The sequence below is a fragment of the Engystomops pustulosus genome, chromosome 1, assembly GCF_040894005.1.
Source record: "Engystomops pustulosus chromosome 1, aEngPut4.maternal, whole genome shotgun sequence".
Lineage (NCBI taxonomy): Eukaryota > Metazoa > Chordata > Amphibia > Anura > Leptodactylidae > Engystomops > Engystomops pustulosus.
The window spans coordinates 190,159,395-190,183,256 of NC_092411.1; the positions used below are offsets into that span (position 1 = coordinate 190,159,395).

Genomic DNA, 23,862 nt, shown 5'->3' on the forward strand with positions numbered 1-23,862 from the left:
ACTATGGGATTAGTGGAGATTATTATAATAGAGGTAATATATTAAGCATATTATACACTTAAATTAAATGAATAAAAAAGTATAAGACAAAAAAAATAAGGGTTCATTCAGATAGGCGTGGGCGCTGAGCTATCCGTAAGCCTTCACATATGCAAAAAAAAAGCGGATGGGATTGTTATCTGCTTCTTGCCCTGCCCAGTTGGTTGCAACATACGGATGTCATGCATGTGCCATCCATTATTTTTGCGGATCCATTGACTTCTATGGATGTACGTGGTCCACATATGAGACAAAATAATGCATGTTGCTATTTTTTTCTCACTGTCTGCAAATCTATGAAAAAAAATGGACATGTGAACAGACCCATTGGAAACAGTGGGTCCGTTTGCCATCCGTAAAAAAAGGATTGCATACGGACATCAAATACACCCGTTTACATGAGCCCTAAATTTTACTATTTAGTGTAGTATTTTGTATTGACATTACCAGTACAACCTTTACAATTCGTTTACTACACTGTCATAAAACACTAAAGCTTCTCCTGGCAAATCACTGGTGACCGTTACTGATCGCATGTGTTTCAATGGAAATGCAAAGTAAAAGGTATTGTATCTTTGAAAACACTTTGCTATGTATACTTATGAGTGAGTTGGGACTACCCATAAATTAATTTAAAGTTTAACTAAAACTTTTATTAATAAAATAGTCCAGACACAGACCAACCACTAGTAATAAAGAAGATCTTGAGTTTATACAAGCGATTACCACTTGTCGACCCCTTACCAATTACTAACCATCGGCTGTCAATTTATTCATTTGTAGAAGGTATTACTTATGAAAGGATCCTCTACAATACACAGGAACCAGCCATGAGGATTTAAGCCAAATTGGGACACCAACCTTTTTTGCTGGATAGTGACTAGGTCACAATGACATCCTTCTATATTCAGGTAGATTCAACATAACACAGAAATAGAACTGTGTGGCATAGATACATCATTACACTGGGGGGGGGGCAGCTGAAGGGGGGATTGTATGATTCTGTACTAATCTGTGGGAACAGTATGAAGCCAGGAATGGTCAGCTCTGTGTGATTTTCTCCTCCCCTTGCAGTTCATTCGGATATAGAGTATCAAACATTTTTTCTATGTAAAGCTAAATCTTCTCATACAGATTCCCTTTATTAGGGAACAGGGAAGTATTAACTAAAACCAACATGTCATGAGAGATAAGAGCATGTGCTAGACCATAAAAATCTTTCCAAATGGTAAAAGACAACTCACCAAAATTTAAGTACTGTACAATGGAAGGATAATACCATAAACTACAAGAATTTTACTGCATATTTAAAAATTTTTTAAAACCTTTCATTAATTTATTTATGGATTATTGAAAGACTAAGAATGCCACAACCCCAGAGTCAGCAGATTACCTCTAACAGTAGGTCTATCAAAGGCGTCTGTTTGCTGGCGGGAGTCAGACAGAGGTTCTCAATCACAAGGACTCTCATAAAATCAAACACAAACTTCTTGGCAGGGTGGCTGGTAAGGTAAGTTTTTGAGCCGACATTACAGTACTCAGATTGGCTTCTGTTCATTCCAGAGTCTGATGCAAAGGCTTTGAATTCTTCTGCAGGGGACCCCACTTCATCATCAAGGTCAGTGACCTAGAAAATCAAGATTTTTTTTCATTAGAGCAAAATAGTGGCTACTGCAGGTTTGCTACATGCAAAAACTCATATACGATTTGTTTTTTGACAAGATTTTGTGAAGGCTCAAGAGTAGATGTGGTAACCGAGCATCCATCACAGCATGGGGCTTAGCTGGCAGTTCCCAAATCAGTACATTATCCACCCATCGTGCCCTATGATTTCACAATATACACTATATAGGGGGAGATTTATCATAAGTCTCTTAGAGCAGAACTGTTATAGTTGCCTATGGCAACCTACCAGAGTTCAGCTTTCACTTTTCCACAGCTGTTTATAAAATGAAAGCTGAGTTCTGATTGGTTTCCATGGGCAACTAGAACAGTTTTACCTCAGAAACTTGATGATAAATTTCCCTTCTATTAGGCTGGATTCAGACCCCCGCCCCTCTCCATAGGGATATATGGCGCACGGCGCCGTATGCCGTGAAAACATAGGACATGTCCTATCTTTTCACGGGGTATGGACTGGTATGGTGGCGCACGTGTGCTGAACCATACCGCTCCCGTAGGGCACCGTATGCCCATTACTGTCTATGGGGGACGTATATCGGCCGTATATATGTCCCCGATACGGCCGTCTGAATGTAGCCTTACTCTTCTACATAGAAAGCTGCTGAAATGCCATCTGTTTTCTCCACTGTCAGAAGGGACATTGAATCTTTAGTATTAGTATCCAAAAGAGACTGTAACCTCTGTTCCTCTTGCACTTAAATCATGGCCTCACACACCTACTTTTAGCAGTCCACATCAAACATATTATATGATATACAGAAATAAATCGGGGATCCATGACAATATGGCGGTGACAGAAAATTAGCTTTGAATATAGAGATGGAAACTCCTTATAGAAGCCACCTGCAATATGCTACTATTTGGCACCCGAGACCCGGCAAACATAAGGCAGATGAACAAGATAACACAGCTCGGTGACACAATAAGCAAAGGCCTGCTAAAAACCGTGTACAAGCAGCCTCCTATCCTAGGAGGCCTATTCAGCTCCATCTGTCATACACTCATCAGTGGCACAAAGACATCTTTATACGCTCTGTAAAATGTCTGCACAATAGGTGTATACTTCCAATAGTGCTTGTGTGTAAAGTAAGGGCCGCTCATCAAATCACAGAACAATGATTCATTTCTCTCATTATCAAGGTCACAGAACACATCCATCAGCAATACATGATCCTCACAATGCAAAATGCACAGATGGCATTAAGTAATAAAAAATACATATAATCCTGTATACAGCACTAAATATTTAAGTATTACCATCTAAGGCCATGTTTATATGCCTCCATAAGAAGCTGGGCTTATAAAAACTGCTTGCAACTCTATTCTTATCATCAAAATGGAAACCAGGGCCCCCATGGTGGCATTTGTCATCTATGAAAACCCAATAAAAACAAATCAATTTGAGTAAAAGACAGCAAAACAATAATTTATTGCTAGAGGCAGCTCTTCGCGGCCACTCTCCACTAACTAGAGATTAGGATTTGAAACAGAGGGCGTCTGACAGGAAATCTACCGTCAATATCAAGTATGATATATTAGGGACACTTACTCAGAGACCCAGGAACTTATATTTGTTATTCATGTCTCCTTCCTTCTAAAATCAACTTTAAAATTCTTCTAATAAACCAAAAGGGCCATGGGTAACAAATATAAAAAGATTCCCTGGTTGATCATTCTTAACTTTTCATGGTAGATTTCCTTTAATCTGTTTTCTAAATAGGAAAATTTATTTTATGTATTTCTTTATTAATTATTAATTTATAATCATAGTTAAAGATTACTATTTGTAACGTACATCAGGTATTTATTAACCTAGATTGAGCTGGTGCTCTTCTCACCTGTCAGTAAGAATTTACACCTACAGATGCAATGATCTACAGTTATAATACAAATGTCAGGTACATTGGTGCTAATGAAAAGAACCCAGCTGTAATGTGACATCCAAGGTTCTACCTGAAGGGAAGGGGTTCTGTTTGGTGCCATTTTACACTAAGCTACAGATACAAACACGTATCAAGGCCAATTGCTTCACTAATTGCTTCTTTGTCCCCATTTGCTCATTAGCTTTGTTGATGAATGTCAACATGAGATTTACTCACACCACCAAATTTATGTGCATATGCTTCAAGGTAAGAAAGATAATACAATCACGACAACGTGCTGAAAAAATAACTGATGGTCGTTAATTATTGAAAAGACAATAAAAATGTGACAACCAATATGGCCACACTTCACTTATCCAAAAATGGCTGCCACAGCTGAATAGAAAAATGACATTTCCATTAATACATTTCTGAAAACTGTCTAGCCGAATCACAGAAGACAATTCTTCCAGCACAACCACAAATTTATATTTGAGTTATGATTGGTTTCTAATGTCAACAAAGACAGTTTTGTTTTTGAGGCAGTTTTAGAAAGCTTCCCCAATATTGCCACACTCTGGCTAAAACCTCTAATTTACTTGTGTTTGACCATTCTGGGTTGCAAATTTGTGTAATAATGGGAACTGATGATGTGGTGTGATGAATCAGTGAGAGATTAAAAGGGTCAATGCAAATAATTGCTCATTACCATTTCAGAGTATGGCCGAATGTTAAAGGGGAACACTGTGGATGCCAGGGAACAAAGGAAATCAGGGCTGATCCACATCGGGGCCAAATCTGGAACATTGTGATAGAGGTAGCGGAAGAACTGCATCAATGTCACTGGATACTCCCGGAGCCAGGAACCTTCTTCCTCAGACTGCCATGGCTGTATTTAAAAAGGACAAATGAATATATTATTGGGACAAAGACTGTTACAGAGTATTTTAATATATATATATATATGGTTAAAATAGTGAATAGTATAATAAACTATATAACATCAAATAACACTTACAGAATTCAGCATTGTCCTGAGCATGCCCAGTAACAGCAATGCAGCTTCTGTGCAAACATTGTGGATAGAGGAGAACACATTCCCGCTGGATGCAGGCACTCCAAAGATGAAGGACCAGATCGAATCCAGGTCGAACTAAGAAAGAAATACATTGTCTTATATTTTTTGGCCCCTTTAACACAAAGAGATTGGAATCCAACCAAACTTTGCCGGCTGGCAAATCATGGGTTACGTATCAGCAGCTTAAAGCCATTGTAAAAAAAAAAAAATACATAAAAAACTACAACTGTGCCAACTAAGGGTATTGGTATTGATTGTGCCAAATCACAGAGTGTAGTAACGTGAAAGCTTATGGCCAGAGGTGGATTGATATGTATTAACATCCCATGGTATTTGGCGAATATATGGGGCAGGTAAGTGCACTTTATTCTAGGACAGATAGAAAACACTAAAATGCCCTTGAGGTAAACGCTCAAAATGCATCATGAGCAAAGATAAAAATTGAGGGGAACATTGTGAAAAGTAGCTGCCCTATTTGGGAAAAGAGGCTTATGGATTTGAGTTAATCTCCTGCTTGTAACACGTCATCAACACAATCAATAATAACCATTCCTTGGCTAGACATGACCCAGTGTAAGGTGCCTGCTTGATCATTGTTAAAAGTAACACCTTGGTAAGAGGTCTATATACTAGCCGAGCAGCTGCTAGATACTAAATGTGTTACATCCGTGTGTAATGTGTACATCCATGGGCAGGTTTTCTGTTCTTATTTTTATTGCTGCAGGCTAGAAATTCCTTTCAAGGTGATGTCCATTCCTTTTTTCTTTATCAATGCCGACTAACAAGAAACCATAGCCCTTTTCAAGCTAGTCAGCCATTGCCCAGGATTATTAATGAAAACCTTGGACAGTCCAGGAAAACTTAGGCTGTTGATAACTATGCTAGCATAAAGAGGTTATCATCGGATGGAATAAAAATGGATTCGCAGTCATTTTACAACTTTTCATCAACCTTAAAACCCTTCAACTCTAAAAGAGTGTGGTGTCTTATCTAGAAGAACGACAAACACATACTTGTCTTACTGGTTAATTCCTACCTGGCAACCCCGGTTACTTCGGTTGCTGGTGACAGGCGCACTGACCTGCAAGTTTTCAGGCAGTTCAGTGACTGGCTGCTGCAGGAACAGTGCCATGAGCAGAAAGTAAAGTGCTGGTACATTGGTGTGCTTGGGGAGAAGAGACTGAAGAACGGGAAAGCCAGGGAAATGACAAGCATCACGGTTAATCTCCCTGAGTGTGGACCTGCCTCCAGCACTCCTTCCAACATTGAAGCCTGCAGGGAAAAACAGGGACTCTCAGAGCTCTGAACACATTATGTAACCTTAAAATAGAGATTGTTAATATACAGTTTCCTAATCCAAATGCAGAAAATAGACTTCCCTTATTGTAATTCTCAAAGCACATTATACAATGTCAAATGACAATTTTTATGCAAGTTCTGCAACTAAAACCCAAATATTTACAGGCCTTATGTGCTTTGGTTAGAATTCAGGAGCACAATATTAATACAAATCGGCTCAAGGGAAGTACGCTCAACTCCAGTGGTAGTAGTAAAAACTTTTGAATATTTTATTGAAATCTTCTGATATGTCATACAAAAGATAAAAACAAGGACACGGATGGCGATAAGTCAAAAAGTACAAGCCTACGCGTTTCGGATGAAGGCTACATCCTTATTCATGGCCACAATATTAATGGTCTGGACATTTGATTATTAAAAGTTCTGAATCTAAGAACCCTCTCAGTCATTTGTACGAAGAGCCTATAATGATTGGACAAAAGTTGTACCTTTCTAATGCCAATGTCCTTGAATGGGCTGCATCAGCAATACCCTACACAGCTACTGCAGAGTAGATAGCAAGTAGACAAATGAATTAAGGTTCCATTATGAGACCTCTATCAATCTGATAGTATTGATTTATTGCAAAGATGGCCTAGAATTAGATCCTGACCTCAAAAATCCCTTGAAACTTGAAAACGTTATAACTGGCACTTAGTTTTCACATCAAGTCTCTGAAGACAGAAACTTGGTATTCCAGGAGTCTATACAATGAATGCCCCATTGACAGTAATGCACAATTAGCATATTATTTACCTAGTACTGTCCCAATTTTGTTGGTCAACACAGAATCTGTTTGTTCCAGCCATCCTCCCCCACTGACACCTTCCTTAAATTTAAAGAGGATTGGCTGATTGCTCAAGAGTACAACCAAAATCCTCATGGCTGCAGTCACTGTCGTTGAATGTAGATGTTCCTCCATGAACATGATGACCCAATCAAAGCCAAGAGTCTTGACCAATTCTTCACAAGCCCTAAGGGTAATAAGGGTAAAATGATGTTAATAAATCAACAGATAAATCAGCCCATCACAAGACGGATCAACCATCTAACCGGTTCTTTACTGACAGCTGTAGCTTCTCATCCATCTTTCAGTGTCATTATTGGACAGAATACAGAAAGTCTAGGGTTACAAGCGTCTTTCTAGAAACATCACTGCCCATTTCTTAGGAAATTTTTATTCCTCTATGTTTTAGGATTTTGTAAAAGGGCATCAGATAATATTTGCATGTTATGAATTAGTGGGCATCAATAGTTGGTTGTAGTGATGGGTATCACAGTCTTACACAGACCAGATTGGATGCTAAGAGCAAACACAGGCTGTTCACAGATACACCATGTTTAACGTAGCCCATCACAGACTACTTACTGAAGATTCACTGTGGTCTTTTCCTTTGTAGTGTAAAGCAGTTTCAGCAGCATATCCAATAGTCTATTTCTGAGAAGAATAAGATTGGCAGAGACGAGTCCTCCAAAGTCATCCTCTGTTCCTTATAATAGGAACAAATACAAAGTGCATTTAGAGGCAGAGAATTGATACACTGTAAAGTTCAGAAAAGCATAGACTGTTCAATGAGATGTTTTGTTTGTATTGGAACATGCACTGGCCAGCTTCCATGGAATAATAGGATAAAGCATGCCACCTATGACAGCACAGCTATTCCCCTCACCTGGCTCTAACTTCTCCTCATTATTAACCTCCATTACAACAAACTTCTCACATACAGCAAAGGTTGGTAGCGTGGATGAGATAAACTGTCCAAACCTGCAAAAGGAAAAATGTTATGTCTGCAAATCATCTAATGACTCCATTTTACTGACAATGTATAGGATAAGCCTAAGTGTAATAATATTTTACCACATTACCTGAGCAGGTCATTGTTATTTGGGAAACCTTGTAGGAGGTAACTTAAGACATTGCTGATGGCAGATAAGGTGGGTTGGGACAGAGACATGTCTCGCAGTGTCAGTAGCAGCTTGGGTATTAGCTGGAATTCCCTCATGAGTTTGGCATTCTTTGCGGCTTCGCTGCAATAAGAAATAGTACAACTCAATACAATGCAATACAATGTATTTCTCATGGTCTAAGAATTCCTGTATAATTTCGTTATATCCAACAAGAATACATGACAGAACTAAAATTAAAATGGCATCTGAAGTTTTGTGACTGGTCAAAAATATTTTAGCCCCGGTGGGAAGGCCAAAAGAATGTCTACCTAATGTCACCTTATGGGAGATGGAAGCAATGACCCTTGATTGGTTTACCAATGAAATATTGCACATATAGTGGGATTTGGGGAATGAGCACAAAAGATCTTTTGACTTCCCTTCTGGATCAAGATATAAAAAGATATGTGGCATAATACGGACCACATTTAATGAAAAAAACATAAGGAAAACAAAAATCAAGCATTCAGCTTGTGAATAGATGATGCTGCCATGACCTTACACTTTTAATTAGCTTCTGAACACATAGAAAAAGAGAGATGAGACCGATCAGTGAAGAGAGATGATCCATGAGATGAATATAAAATACAATGACAAGCTCAGCCCTGCTCCGTCATCTAATCAATAAAATACAAAGTCAGCTCTGCTATAAAGACCTTATCTGTCTGTAGCTTGTAAAGTAAGTCTCTGCGCAATGCTGCTTGCTGGAAGCAAGTGCCTATGTCTGAGCTGGTAACATAGGACGGAGGGGCAGGGGGCAGATAACACTGCAGCCATGCAGACAGGAGAAGCTATTAATGAGAAAAATCTGCCCTGCCAGACAATAGTCAGAAGATTTACGTCCGGATCCAGGCATCAAAATTGGACTAATAAAGACAGGTTGGAATTTTATCTGTGAAATGCTGTATTTTTGTTAATAACAGTGAATTAGAGAACGTGTTACTATGTTATCATGAGTATATTTAAGAATCTTGTGGGAATAGCCCTTTAGTTAATGCAGCTGGCCGTAACACAGCCGCACCATCTATTTACCACCTCAGAGGTTTTTGTTTTTCTTGTACACCACTCCTGGCCCAATGAAGACATATGGGCATCAAACAGGATGGAAGGGAAAATACTGAGCCACAACTACCTAAAAAAGAGCAATTTTCTATGGTGTCCAGAGTTGGGTCCAGGGAAATTGACAGACTTTGATAAAGCAGCTTCTACTCCAACGGGTTTAAAGTTCTGCTTCCAACCAAGAAGTGACCACCTTTAATTGTAATAACATGTAATTTTCTTGAAAAAACTTTTAGACCTAATGTACCTTGATTCAGTGAGAAGCTCAATAAAATGCTCAAACAGTGAAAGGTGGAGTTCATAGGGTGCATGGAGCCAGACCTAAAACACATAGAAGGACATAGAGATATAAGTCAATGCATAGTTCCCACGTTTTTTCCCATGTTGAAGATGTAGAGATTTTGTTTCTTTTTTTCTGGTTTTTGGTGGGACTTGGATGCAGATTTTTATACTGAGTTACAAACCAATCCCTTCTTTTACAGTGAGTTTGGCAAAAGCAAATAAGTGAATAGCCATTTCTGACCGCTTCATTCAAATCTCTGTTCATTTTGCCTTCATACTGAGACACCATCCTTCTTGGAAATTTTGGGGTTTCTGCAGTTTAGTTAGCAATTAGTTCTCCATTGTTATGATTTTAAAGAAAGTTTGATAAAAGACTCTAACCTCAAAATCACAGAGCAGGTCTTGGAAAGCAGTTGAGTTGGGTATAATGGATGTTTCATGACCACTGTCCACCGTCCCGACCAAAGAAAATGTGAGGTGTAAAATGTGGCTGTTGAGAAGACCTCTTTTCTTCTTCAGCAACATGGCAAGAAGCTAGAAAAACACAATTACATGAATGCATCTACTAAATTACAACATGTATGGGATTCATGTTTAATACATGAATATTTTACAAAATCTGCAAAACTCTTGAAATCAATAATGAAAACCTCACCGTAGGGAGCACAAAAAGCATATAATAAGACATTGAAAAATATAACTTTTTGCATAGTGTACTTCGAAGGCATATTGATCTTATTTGGAGCACATATCTCTCTGGCCAAAGAATAATATAAACGGATCTCAATTTAATGACATGGCTTCAGCTTGAAGTGGACTTCACTTTTGGCAGCATTCAGTGGCCTAACTAGGAGAGGCAGGGCCCCATGGAAAACTTCTGCATGGGACCCCCCTTCCCTGAAAAAAATATATACATATTTGTACAAACATGTTTATACAATTACACACATTTTATACTTGTATCTCCTTCACACTCTGCACCGTACAGCTCTACGAAGGGTTATGAAGTGCACGGGGTGATCCCTCTTCATACAGGAGGTTTGGTTCACTGCATATTGCAGCAAACAACCACTGCCAATACCCACAATTGGTGCTAGCATTGATTTCGTAGGCGCTACCATCTTTCTTGAGATTGCTGCTCCCCGTGAAATCATCAGGAGCTGCGATTGGTCGCCATGACAGCCTCGGGCCTGCTAAATGGCTTATGGAGATTCATTACAATGCGCCAGTACTGTAATGAATCCTATGTAAAAATGCCATATACTGAAAAAACCTAAAAACTCAAATCACCTCCCTTTCCTTAGAACTGACATAAAACTAAATAAAAAGTAAAAATCACAAACACGTTAGGTATCGCTGCGTCCCAAAATGCCAGATCTAGCAAAATATAAAAATGGTTAATACCGGCGGTGAACCCATAACATAGCCAAATGTCCAAAACGCCACTTCTACACCATTTTACATCACAAAATACATGCCGGCACGGAGTTCGGGCAGTGGGAAGGGGGCAGGGGGAGTCTGTGCTGAGCGGGCGGACTTTGGGCAGATCAGCGTTCAGGGAAGTATAGACACAGATGGAGGGGCCCGGAATTATGTGAATTATGACTCGGCTGTGCATCCCCTCCCCACAAAGGGCCGCACGCGGTCGCACCCTGCGATTGTTACGCCACTGCCAGCATTACTCCCTTCTTGATCTACCTACCTTTGTATTCCTCACTCCAAGCCTTAAAATTATCCGTTCCTACTGCTGTATGTGTATACAGTACAATACCTATGCTGGTGTCTGCCAGGCTCTTAACCACTATCCCAGCACATCACAATGATAACATATAAATATTCCCAGGTGAAATATACAACATGAACCCAATTAACCTATAAATTACAGCAACCTTGAAATGACCAACTCTTGTGAGCGACAACCAGCTTTCAGTATGAGAAGAAGTCATTTTATTTCCTATGAAGGTATGATGAATGCGTCTAGCCTAAAGCTAAAAATTTGCTGGAATATGTAAATCCTACATTTTGTAAAATTGAATATTTCCTTCGCCTACAAAGCATACATATTTTTATTTAGCAACAGCTGCGGCATCATCAGTTTCAGAATAATTACGGAAATGTCCCTGTTTCAGTTACTCAATGTCAAATGAGTCCTAAAGCCATGCCAGCACTAATACAGTGTTATTGATCTGCGGAAAACCATAGACAAATTATAATTTCACAAAATGTAAAGATTCTGACTATAATACAATACAGTATTGTTGTACTGTTAACTGTTTACCAACAGCATATATTTAAAGCTTTCTTTCATTCTCACACAGCCAACTGGATGGCTCCTACCATAAGGTCTTATTCTGGGATAACTTGGATATAATTTTCATTTATGTTGAAATACATCATTCACTCAGAACAGTGAAATAAGCCATATCCATTACATTTATCAGCAGTCCACCTCCGTCTAACAAGGAACAAACAAAATTATGATTTTATGATACGCAGTCCTCAAAATGTGAATCCCATTTTGTCTAGGTCTGGTAACACGATGTTGTAAGGTACAATGTGTAATACGTTTTGTTATCATGTATTATGGTGGTAGAATCAGAAACTGAAATCCATAATAATCTGAAAAAAATTAGAGGCACCGAAAACAAAATGCTGCATCCTTTGTTCCATATGCTGCCCCCAGGGGTGCCTGCCTGACACTTGCTCCCACCATTTTAAAAAAAATGCTTACAAGGTTGAGCGAAGAATACATATGTGTAAGTTGATGAGAATAAAAGATACTGAACAGACAAGGGTTTATCCTACTGGCATATTTGTGTATTATTATATTATTTTGCATATTATGCTAAATAGTTTAATATATTTGTTAAAACATTTTTATCAAAACAATTATGTAGTTCATACACAAAGCATATATTATTTATTGCTAACAGCCCATTCGTTTTGTATCACCAACTACCTGGTAACCTTTGATCCTTTCCATTTCTTTGCTGGCCAACGGATTGCTTTTTACCACGCATACAAGGGCCTTGACTGCTGCGTAGAGACCTTCTACATCAGAGGCCATAGCTACCAAACCAAGAATAGCAGCAGCACCTCCAATATACTGCAAGGTCGTGGCCACAGGTTTGGGGACAAATGTTCTCACTCCTAAAGTAAAACATATTACAGTCAAATAAAACCAGCACAAATTATAGAATGTAATGTAGAATGTAAACTGGAAAAACATTTCCACAGTGAACTAAGATTCCATAATCAAAAAGTATTGGCAGTTTTATTTTGGTAGAAATCAATGGAAAGTTAAAGAAAATTGGAAGTGGTAAGTCAGGACACCAACAAAGCAAATTATGGTGATCTATGTAGCTTAGGGATAACTCAATGAAACAAGGGATGGAGCGACTTCCAATTTCACAAAAAGGACTATTCCCATCTGAACGTTCACAATTAATTAACCCTAATTCAACTGCCATATACACAAATTTCTTCAATTGGATGTCAAAAAAAAAAAAAAAAAAAAAGGATCTGTGTGAATATAATTTCACATACACGTGACTCTGTGTCCCTTAAAAACAAGATAATTGTCCTTGGATACGACCACCTCAGCATTCTGGCAGCAGTGGTCAGACAAGCGCCATTGAGGCACCAAACTACCTAGATTACCACAGGAAGACTCAGGCACATCCATTAACTGGCCATTTCCTATGCAAAAACTATTTGTTTCTTTGTGCAATCGCTCCAGCAGCGATCCAAGGATAGCTATGTCCTTCTACGTTTATGGGAAATTATCTTCATACAAGCACATATTTTTTAATTAAACTCAAATGAAGAAATGTATATACTTAGCAGATGGATTTAATTAAAAGTAAATACCCAGATAAGAATACCTCTTTAAACCATTTGATAGCAGCAAAGTAAAGGCAAGACAGGTTACAGTCTGTATTCATGTAAAATGGACAAATAATCAACTTAAGAAAAACTGATCCTGGGAAAAGATACACAAGATACAGAAACTGTTATCCTATATTTGATGAATAAATCAAAAAAATCTTACCTAGGTAGCCTATGAGTGCTGCACCTATTGTCCGAGCAGGTCCATTTAAATGTCCAGCTGAGTTATGCAACAGCTTCACCGGGGTGGCATTTTCATGAGATGATATTGCCAACTAATAACAAAGTAATAATACAAATAAATCTTATATTTACAGATATTTGCTATATATTCCATGACAAATTTAAATAACAGCTTTCTAAACCTAGTAATGTAATATCACTAAACCCTAAGCAGCTCAGAAACCTGCAGAAGTGTCCCTTAGTTTAACCCCTTAAGGACCAGGCCCTTTTTCGTTTTTGCGTTTTTATTTTTCACTCCCCACCTTCAAAAATCTATAACTTTTTTATTTTTCCATGTACAGAGCTGTGTGATGGCTTATTTTCTGCGTAACAAATTGCACTTCGTAGTGATGGTATTAAATATTCCATGCCGTGTACTGGGAAGCGGGAAAAAAATTCTAAATGCAGTGAAAATGATGAAAAAACACATTTGCCCCATTTCTTGTGGGCTTGGTTTTTACAGCTTTCACTGTGCACCCCAAATGACATGTCTATTTCATTCATTGGGTCAATACGATCACGGGGATACCAAATTTGTATAGGTTTTATAATATTTTCATACATTTACAAAAATTAAAACCTCCTGTACAGAAAAAAAATTCTTCATTTTGCCGTGTTCTTGCGCTAATAACTTTTTCATACTTTGGTGTATGGAGCTGTGGGTGGTGTCATGTTTTGCGACTTCTGATGACGTTTTAAATGCTTCTATTTTTAGGACTGTTCGACATTTTGATCACTTTTTATAGAATTTTTTCTATTTTTCAAAATGGCAAAAAAAATGCCATTTGCGACTTCGGGCGCTATTTTCCGCTACGGGGTTTAATGCAGTGAAAAACGGTTATTATATTTTGATAGATCGGGCATTTTCGGACACGGTGATACCTATTGTGTTTATGATTTTTACTGTTTATTTATATTTATATCAGTTCTAGGGAAAGGGGGGTGATTTGAATTTTTATGTTTTTTTAATATAATTTTTTTTTTTTTACTTTTTTTTATTTATTTTTTTTACTATTTTACAGACTCCCTAGGGTACTTTAACCCTAGGTTGTCTGATTGATCCTATCATATACTGCCATACTACAGTATGGCAGTATATGGGGATTTTGCATACCATCTATTATAATGTGCAGATCGCACATTATAATAGATAGCCTCAATCATGACAGCCTGGGATCTTTGTGTGATCCCAGGCTGTCATGGCAACGGATCGCCGCTCTCCGGTGACGTCACGGGGAGTGACGATCGGAGCCAAGATGGCGGCGCCCACGCGCCGCCGGCTCTTTAATGCCGCCGGCAGCTTTGCCGGCGGCAATCAAAGGGTTAACACCCGCGATCGGTGCAAGCACCGATCGCGGGTGTTAGCGACGGCCGTTTGCTTCATTATGAAGCAAATGCCCGGTGAGTATGAAGAGGGCTCAGCCTGTGAGCCCTCTTCATACTCCCCCATGCGCAGTAAGACGTAAGGGTACGTCTTATTGCGCTATGGGGTTAATTACCCTTTATAGGAAATCTACCATCTAAATGAAGCATGATAAACTATGGACACTTACTCATAGCTCCAGGCACTGTGACTGTGGTGATCCTCTTATAGTTGTCATCCATGTGCTGTATCATTTTAATATCTACTTTTAAGACTATGGTAATGAGGCATTATGGAGTGTTACACTGTCTCCCCTCTGCAACCACAGCACTTCCCCCTTCCTCTGCCTGTAACATCACACAGTGGGAGGGGGTAAATGCTCCTGCACTTTGTAACATCCTATGAAGCTACAACACAAAGGGGCTCTGGCAATACCCCCAGAGTCCTTCAGTCTTAGCATAATTATAAAAAACTGAATTACAAGGAAGGAGGTCATATATATAAAAAAATATAATAAGATTACCACAGACACAGTCCCTATATTTATGGGTAAGGTTACATTTGCGTGAACGTGTGGGGCATGCTTGCGGCCATACATATGTCCCCCATAATCGGCAATGGCTGCACGGAACAGTCCGGTGAGCATACTGTACCATTCAAGAGCCGCAAAAAGATAGAGCATGCTCTATCTTCGGCCATATTTACAGCTGTTTGCATTATTTTCAACGGAGAGGGGTCACCCTTTCACCACTCCAGGGCAGCTCAGGTATGCCCGCCCGGCATACGTTCGTGTAAATGTAGCCTTAGAACCCCTGGTTTATCATACTTGAGTTTGAGGGTAGATTTCCATTAAAGTTTAACTAAACCAGGGTTGTACAACCCATGGCCCACAAAGCCACCCATATGCTGCCAGCAGAGACCAATGAGCGCTGACATCAGTGGGGACAAAATTAGGAGGGAGGTTTCATCCTCTCTAGAAAGAGTCTGGAAATATATTTAGAAAGAACAAATAACACACATATACATATACATATATATATATATATATATATATATATATATATATATATATATATATATATATATATATTTTTTTTTTTTATATTATATATTAGTCAGACCACAATTACATGAAAACCCTTACCTGCTTAGCAATTGCTTTGCTGTCCAGTTTATTGTAAACTTTTCTTATCCTTGCCACAGTTAAAGAAGACACTGAAAGTGCATATAAGCCAAAGGATACCTTTTCTTCTGGTACCAGAGATACCAGTGATGGAGTACCCGATTCAGATTTTGAATCCTTGCCTGTAATACAACATAAAGCAAGACCATGTATGTTTAAAAATGCTGTAGTCCCAATGTGCTCTATGTAATCTGTTATTCTACATCATGCTGCTGCAAACACAAAAAAGAACTCACAAGGAGAACCAACTGCTTGAAAGCTGCCAACATAATTTGGTCCCAGTTCAAATATGACGCCAACACTTGCTGCAGTCAATACTTCTTCTAAAAAGTGAGTTGGTCCGAGACGCCAAACAAGGGAAGAGAGCTGTCGCTGAGCTGGAGGAGTGCCTACATAAGCATAGACGGTGCTTACCACTGGTGGATTAGCTGAACCAGAACCACCAGGAGTACTGTGTACATAATGGAGCTGTAAAATAGTAATAAAAACAGTTTGCAGTTTATATACATTTTTTTTTTTAAACGAAAGTCAATTTCTTTCAAAGCTTGTACAGCAGGATTATATATTATATATATATACACACATACAGTGGAGACCTTCTCATTCAAAGAGTTTTCTGTATATTCATGACTATAAAAATTGTAGATTCACACTGAGGGCATCAAAACTAATTAACACATGTGGAATTATATACTTAACAAAAAAAAGTGTGAAACAACTAAAAGTATGTCTTATGTTCTAGGTTCTTCAAAGTAGCCACTTTTTGCTTTGATTACTGCTTTGCATGCTCTTGATGAATTTCAAGAGGTAGTCACCTGAAATGGTCTTCCAACAGTCTTGAAGGACTTCCCAGAGATGCTTAGCACTTGTTGGCCCTTTTGCCTTTACTCTGCGAACCACCACGAACCATCTCAGGTCTGGTGACTGTGGAGGCAAGGTCATCTTGTGTAGCACCCCATCACTCTCCTTCTTGGTCAAATATCCCAACTAAACGCAAACCGGAAGGAATAGCATGCCACCGCAAGATGCTCTGGTAACCATGCTGGTTCAGTGTCACCAGCAAAGCCCCCCACACCATCACACTCCTCCTCCAAGCTTCACGATGGGAACCAGACATGTAGAGTCCATTTGTTCACCTTTTCTGTATCTCACATAGACACGGGGGTTCTAACCAAACATCTCAAATTTGAACTCATCAGACCAAAACACATATTTCCACTGGTCTAATGTCTTGTTACCTGTCCTTAGCAGTGGTTTCCTAGCAGCTATTTCATCATGGAGGCTGCTGCACACAGTCTCCTCTTACCAGTTGTTGTAGAGATGTGTCTGCTGATTGAACTCTGTGTGGCAGTGATCTGGTCTCTAATCTGAGCTTGAGATTTCTGAGGCTGGTGACTTATCCTCCGCAGCAGAGGTGAGGCAGAGGTCTTGGTCTTCCTTTCCTGGGGTGGTCCTCATGTGAGCCAGTTTCTTTGTAGCGCTTGGTGGTTTTTGCAGCTGCACTTGGGGACACTTTCAAAGTTTTCCCAATTTTTCTGCTGTGTATCCACCTGACTTCTGCACACAACTGATGGTCCCAATCCCATTTACAAGGCAAGAAATCCCACTTATTAAACCTGACAGGGCACACCTGTTATGTGAAAACCTTTTCTGGTGACTACCTCTTGAACCTCATCAAGAGAATGCCAAGAGCATGCAAAGCAGTAATCAAAGCAAAGGGTGGCTACTTTGAAGAACCTAGAATATAAGACATATTTTCAGTTTCACACTTTTTGGTTAAGTATATTATTCCACATGTGTTAATTCATAGTTTTGTACATTCATACTTTTTACAATTGTATGTTTATAAGAAGACTTTCCAGAAAACAATTCATGTGATAATATTTCAATAAATACCAGGTATTTTCAAGAAAACCCTTAAAAATACCACTTAAAGAAGAAATTGATGTTGTTGTCTTTGTAGTTACTCAGAATATTGTTGTAGGGAGCCTATTACCAGTTCTGATGCTACAAAACTACAGACAGCGTCAGGTAGCAGTCATAACACTGTGAAATCATACTTTTGTTTTCACCATGAAAAATGCCTTTATATTACAGGATTTTAACAGGACTTACAGCACTGTTGGAATGCCCTTGCATTAAAACTGTTTCTCGGTCCCTCCCCTCTGCTGCTGCTCTTACCCAGAGCAGATGGAAGGGACTGTGCAACACCTCAGTGAAGAGATCTCACACAGATATGCACCCAAGTGCTCCAAGTCAGTTACATTCCAGGAACATAAATGCATTTTTCTCAGTCCTGCTGCTACTTAACAATACAGAACCATATAGTTACACAGCTCCCCTGGGATGCTACCAAATACTGTCTATAGTTCAGAATGCTCAAGAATCCATTTAAAAGGCAAACAAAGACATTGTGTTGGAAATTGAACTTCTCCCAACTTGAAGTAGTATACATTATGAAAATGACAAATCAGAAGAGGAAACCTACCTTTACAGTGTTGACCAGCTGTCCATCAAGATAAAGAGTGGCAGTGCTATTTTTTAACATGCCTTTACTCATCACTAGGACCAGATGGTGCCATTGACCTTCCATAATCAGTTCGCTGCATCGAAATCGGGCACAGCAAGGTAGGATTTCATAGAAGGAAGACTCTTCACTAAAGTCATCCACTGCAAAATAAATATTTAGATATTCACAATCAAAAGTAAAATGGTTTGTCAATTCTAAAATATAAAAATTAAAAAGATACATCGGGTAGTAAAGTACAGAAGTTTATTCTTTTTAAATGTGGATATATCCATTATATAAATATATATATTTTTTATGCAGGCTCCTACAAAAATTCTGCGATAGTCAGCGTAAGATTTCAGAGTGTGGGCGGGAACTCTCTAAGCAGACACTTCATGATTCCTCTAGTGCTATGACATGCAGTGTGCTGACTATGTGCTCAGATTATCATGGTTCAAGGTTTACCAACAATCTCAGTTAGCGTCTGAACATTCTACTAGCATCTGACAATAGAAAAAGAGAGATGAGACTGATCAGAGATGATGAGATTCAGGAGATGGATATAAAACACAACACTAACCTATAACACACAGTCAGCACTACTACATGCCTCCCTCCCGGACAAAGACCTTATCGGTCTGTAGCTTGTAGAGCAATTTTCTGCACACTGCTGCTTGAAAGCACTGTACTATGCAGACAAGAGAAGCTATTCATGAGAAGAATGCAACCATAGTCAAAAGATTTATGGTCGTATGCAGGGACAACTAAAAGACAGGTTGGAATAATATATGTAGAATATGGTCTTATTTTGTTATCCTGAGTATAATTAAGAATCTTGTCTTCATGGAAATACCCCTTTAAAGACCAGCATGTCAGCAGAGCATGTCAACTGGGACTAAAGAGGCAGATGATCAGTGGGTAACACTTTTTTATGTTAGGACCCAATGTTAAACTTTAACATAGATTTTTATTTTACTGATATCTCCTTTAAAACATTAAAAATAAGGTAAGGCTAGCACACAACCAGGGATTCATACTATTATAGGACAAATTAGATAATGGATCTTTCAAAGAAAAGTTACAACAAAATCCATTAAAAGATTTTAGAATTTGAGCACCAAGTGTGTGTATAGCTTGTGTGGACAGTTCTCTTCAAGTCTGGACTATGAAAAATGATTAGACTTTTCTGCCTTCTGAAACCTTCAATCGTCTTGGAAATTGCTTAGCAGTCAGATAAGTTTGTAGGGCATCATTGGGATTTACTATATGATAGATCTACACAGTAAAATGGCCAAATTGGAGGTGTTCATAGAGCCTTATTATTATTACTCTTTTATTCAATGATTGGGCCTGGGCTGATACTTACCATAGTTCTGAAGTAGTTCTTCCTTTGTCGATACGATCAGGGACTTGTCTTTTGCAGAAAGTACAATGGCAAGACAGACATAGTGCTGCTCAGAGGAATTTGCCCGACGGACAATGGTTAGCAATCGCACAGGGTGATTATTTGGTGCAGAACTGAAATGCTCAATGCAGAACCAGGTGGAATAGGTTAATCCTGATGGTGGTGGGAAAAGATGTTCCCCTAGATAAAAAAAAAAATATATCATTATTTGAAAAAAAACCCAAAAACCTCATATACAGGATGCTAGTTAACCATTACTGATTGCACTTATGTACTTTACATCTTGGAGAAAACTTTGAAGTTTTATGAATACAGTAGGGCAGAGGTGTCTTGCCGGAGACTTGTATCCACTACACTAGACTCACTGATTTACTAGGACCAGAACAAGTTAAAAAGCATTTCTACAGTGAACAGTTCTGCGGGGAAGAAGGAAATCCTTGCATTATAAAATATATAACTATGATGCTTGGAGTCTTGTCATAGGCACTGTACATGGTCCATGAAATTGAGGCAGTTTGAGGTCTGTGAGTCAAAGATAGAGCACAGCCATGTGTGTTTAGCCTTAGAGTAGTATCAGAATACTGTGGTCAATCAGTACACCATGGACTTTGCAGGGTCCCGTTTCACAGTCTGAGGAGAGGACTGTAGTCAAGATTACAGTTCGGTGCTGTCTTTAAGCAGGGACCTCTGCACTATGGTTGGTCCATGATTCATGGACTGACCATGATTGTCTAAAACAGGGGTCAGGAACCTTTTTGACAGAGAGCCATGAGCATGAGATATTTTTAAATGTAATTCCGTGAGAGCCATACAATATGCACATGCCCCCCGGTGGATAGGTAGCCCCGATACATACCCCCAGTAGACCGTTAGTCCAGGCACATGCCCTAGGTAAGTAGTCACAGAAAAAAAACTAAAACATTAGTACCTGCACTCCCTTTAATCGACTTCTTGTTGCTCCAGCGCTCTTCTGTATGACCAAAGCAGAGCCAAGGACATTGTTGCTTTGGGGACGATGCCTGAGTCATATAGCAAAGTGGAGGCCAGATGCCAGTGTCTACACTTCCCTATGACCCAGGTGCTGTCACTTAGGCAATCACAGCAGTGACGGCTTCGCACAAAGGTTACAGGTAGTGGTAACATCACTACCATTCTCCAGTGAACAGTGATCAGTGTGTGTCTTAGATTCACACAGCCTTATTGCTATCTATTAAAGATTTGTCAGTGAGCTAGGTGCAGCCATCAAAAGAGTCACATCTGGCTTCCGAGCTATAGGTTCCCTACCCCTGCTCTAAAACTACCCATCGACTGTGTTTAGACATAATTAGTAATGCCAAGTCAAATTCATTACCTGTTCCTATGCCACTAAGCACTGTGCCATCCATTAAGCCTGTGGTAACCGCATTACTGTTTGGTGCATTGTGAGGAGCCAAACTTGGCAAAAAAAGGCACCTATTGAAGAGAAAATACAGCTCTATAAAACCATAGAGGTTAGAATAATAAGACATATTAGCTACTATAAAAACAGAACTGAAAACAGAACCCTTTCCCCCACACAATAGAACCTACTTTCTCTCAAAGCTGCCATCCCCAATACTAAAAGAAGGACCAAAAGACGGCATGTTATCAGATCTATGCCAGAAGCCACTGGACACACAGCTGTGTAAAGGGCTTACACAGACTCTAAATTACCAAAATCTAAATTCTGTATAAAGGTATCTATAACATTCACATGATTTTGTAGGTGTGTGGGTTTTTGTTTTGCTCATACACAGAAATTATTCTTAATTCATAAATAAAATAAAAAATATAGCAAAGCACACTAATGTATTCATGTATTCTATTTTTATAATGATAAATTCAAAGATTAAAAAACTGCATTACCCAAAGCCTTCCAGAGAAGTGTCAAATTCCACAAAGGCAGGAGTGACTGATGATCCATGAAGCCGAATATCATGTGGTGTAGTCATAGAAACCAGGCACTTTACCCTGGTCAGGGGCACGGTGCATCCTTCTGCTGATTTTACCAAGCTGCGACTTATCCGGTAATGCTTGTCTTCTCCCACGCAGAACACGCTGTCAGAGCCCAAGCCTTCTGTGGACATGATCATGCTACCTGTGTGTAACATGGAAGTGGGCCTGTCAGAGCTCAAACCGATTCAGGAAAACATATTTCTATTCAGAAAATTGGCATGAAGTGTCACTAACTCAGCCAGGTATCATATGAACACTTTATGTATATGTGCAGAGGCCATGAGATTGGAAATACCAAAGCTTTGTAAGGAGCCAGGTTATAAATATATTTCTTAAACCATTAAAAAAAGTAAATGAGTTCAACCCGTTTGGCTACATCATATCATGGAGGCATTTTTAAGTTTTTTTATGCTACAATAAAGACCAGCGAAAAACAAAGAAATCCAGAAAATCACATTGTATAGATTATATAAATGTATTTGCACTTTGCAGTGAGAAAAAAATATTTGATCCCCTACCAACCAATCAGAGTTCTGGCACTTAGAGCATGCTCTATCTTTCCCAGCGTCACCTCCTCCTCTCCAGCGCACGGCGGTGTGAATGTACCCTAAGGTTGGTGCTACCACAACATTTAACCTCTGTACAGCTCAACCAGTGCTTTGTAAACGTTAACAATCTGAAGGCTGGTATACTATTATTAAAGATAAATGCTGGGTGATTGCTCTTTAATCCTTATGTAAGGGCTCCGGGAGGCCTTAGCGGAGACCTTCCGTGTTCCGGCTAGACAACCCCGCTGCTCTTCTAAATTGATCGTTGTGACCTCAGGCCCTCCCGATGACATCAGCCGGCTCATGAAGCACATGGCAGGAGGTGGGCGGGGGATGAGATCTGCGGGGGCATGTAGCATTCTTATAAAAGTATTTCAACAGACACTCTGCAATTCAAAGAAATGGTACCGAATGGTTAATTGGCTGTACATAGTAGATAAGAAAAAATGTCTATGTCATGGATGACTGCAGGTCTTAGTCAAAGGATTCAGACGGTCAGTGCGACAAATGCAAGCACCAAAAGCCATGAACAGATCCTTATGGCTCTCCTTTTTTGCTGTAGTTTTTAGACCTGTGAGCTACCTGTATGCCACCATAACCGAGCCGTATCTACAAAACATATGGTAGACTGACACCCATATGACCTGGAGTTCTACTTTTTGCGTTGCAGTCTCATGGCCACTTCAAGGTACAGTCAGAAATACATCTATCATATAGATGGCTGTATTTCCCATCAAATTCCATGGAGCTGTATTTTAGAACAAAAAATAAAAAAATCTGTGTGGCCATTTTTGCATCTAAAAAAAAAAATGTGTGCATGACATCTTAAAAGATTGAAGCTTTTTCCATTACACAAAGCAAATTAACAATATAAAATTAATTGGGAGCACGATTTGTAAAGTGTAAAATGGCAAATATGAGACAAAAGCCTCAAGTACTGTAATTTATGTGCAGTAATGTCATATGTTCGTCATCCTGAGAAAAGTGTTAGGATGCATACTGTGATGATGACAACATTAATATGTCTGCTGTGCAATAGGAAAGAGTGTGTGGGAAGACTAAATATCCAGATCTAACCAAACAGACTGCATTTCTATCTCATCTCAGATGAAACTATCATTTTGGAACATACGGGCTGACCCATCAGTTCTTCAGACTTAGAAGCTGAAAAGCAAATACGCTTGTAAGTTGAAGCGGAGGAGGAAAGTAAAACAAGGAGACATGATTAAAATATCTACAAAATTAGATCAACAGACTATTGTAGAAAATAGAAAAAGGAGTTAAAAAAGTGTTGTGTGTATCCAAACCGAAATTACCAGCTACATGATGCTTAAAGGGCACCTATGAGAAGAAATTGATAGACCTAATAAACCACTACCAGTATGTCAGTATGTTATCAAGCATCCTAACACCTTCCAGATGTCTCTTTCACGTCCCAGCATAGTGACATCATCCACAAAATCAACTTTGAAGTGTTATCTA

General features: G+C 39.1%; 1 protein-coding gene across 7 annotated transcripts in view; it reads right to left on the reverse strand.

Annotated features, from left to right (window-relative positions):
* Positions 1-23,862, reverse strand: part of WDFY3 (WD repeat and FYVE domain containing 3) — a 152,676-nt gene that overhangs the window by 42,168 nt on the left and 86,646 nt on the right. For 5 of the 7 annotated variants that reach the window (XM_072116048.1, XM_072115996.1, XM_072116013.1 and 2 more), the window contains 18 exons: positions 21,743-21,974; positions 21,210-21,310; positions 19,820-20,038; positions 18,433-18,614; positions 16,181-16,412; positions 15,906-16,066; positions 13,340-13,451; positions 12,248-12,438; positions 9,670-9,822; positions 9,254-9,327; positions 7,867-8,028; positions 7,671-7,765; positions 7,370-7,490; positions 6,757-6,974; positions 5,699-5,934; positions 4,603-4,737; positions 4,294-4,473; positions 1,433-1,666 (listed from right to left, as the gene is read on the reverse strand). In XM_072116048.1, coding sequence (XP_071972149.1) covers positions 1,433-1,666; positions 4,294-4,473; positions 4,603-4,737; positions 5,699-5,934; positions 6,757-6,974; positions 7,370-7,490; positions 7,671-7,765; positions 7,867-8,028; positions 9,254-9,327; positions 9,670-9,822; positions 12,248-12,438; positions 13,340-13,451; positions 15,906-16,066; positions 16,181-16,412; positions 18,433-18,614; positions 19,820-20,038; positions 21,210-21,310; positions 21,743-21,974 — 3,038 coding nt within the window. The remainder of the gene's footprint in view (positions 1-1,432; positions 1,667-4,293; positions 4,474-4,602; positions 4,738-5,698; positions 5,935-6,756; positions 6,975-7,369; positions 7,491-7,670; positions 7,766-7,866; positions 8,029-9,253; positions 9,328-9,669; positions 9,823-12,247; positions 12,439-13,339; positions 13,452-15,905; positions 16,067-16,180; positions 16,413-18,432; positions 18,615-19,819; positions 20,039-21,209; positions 21,311-21,742; positions 21,975-23,862) is intronic. The other 2 variants (XM_072116004.1, XM_072116022.1) reach the window with 2 other exon arrangements.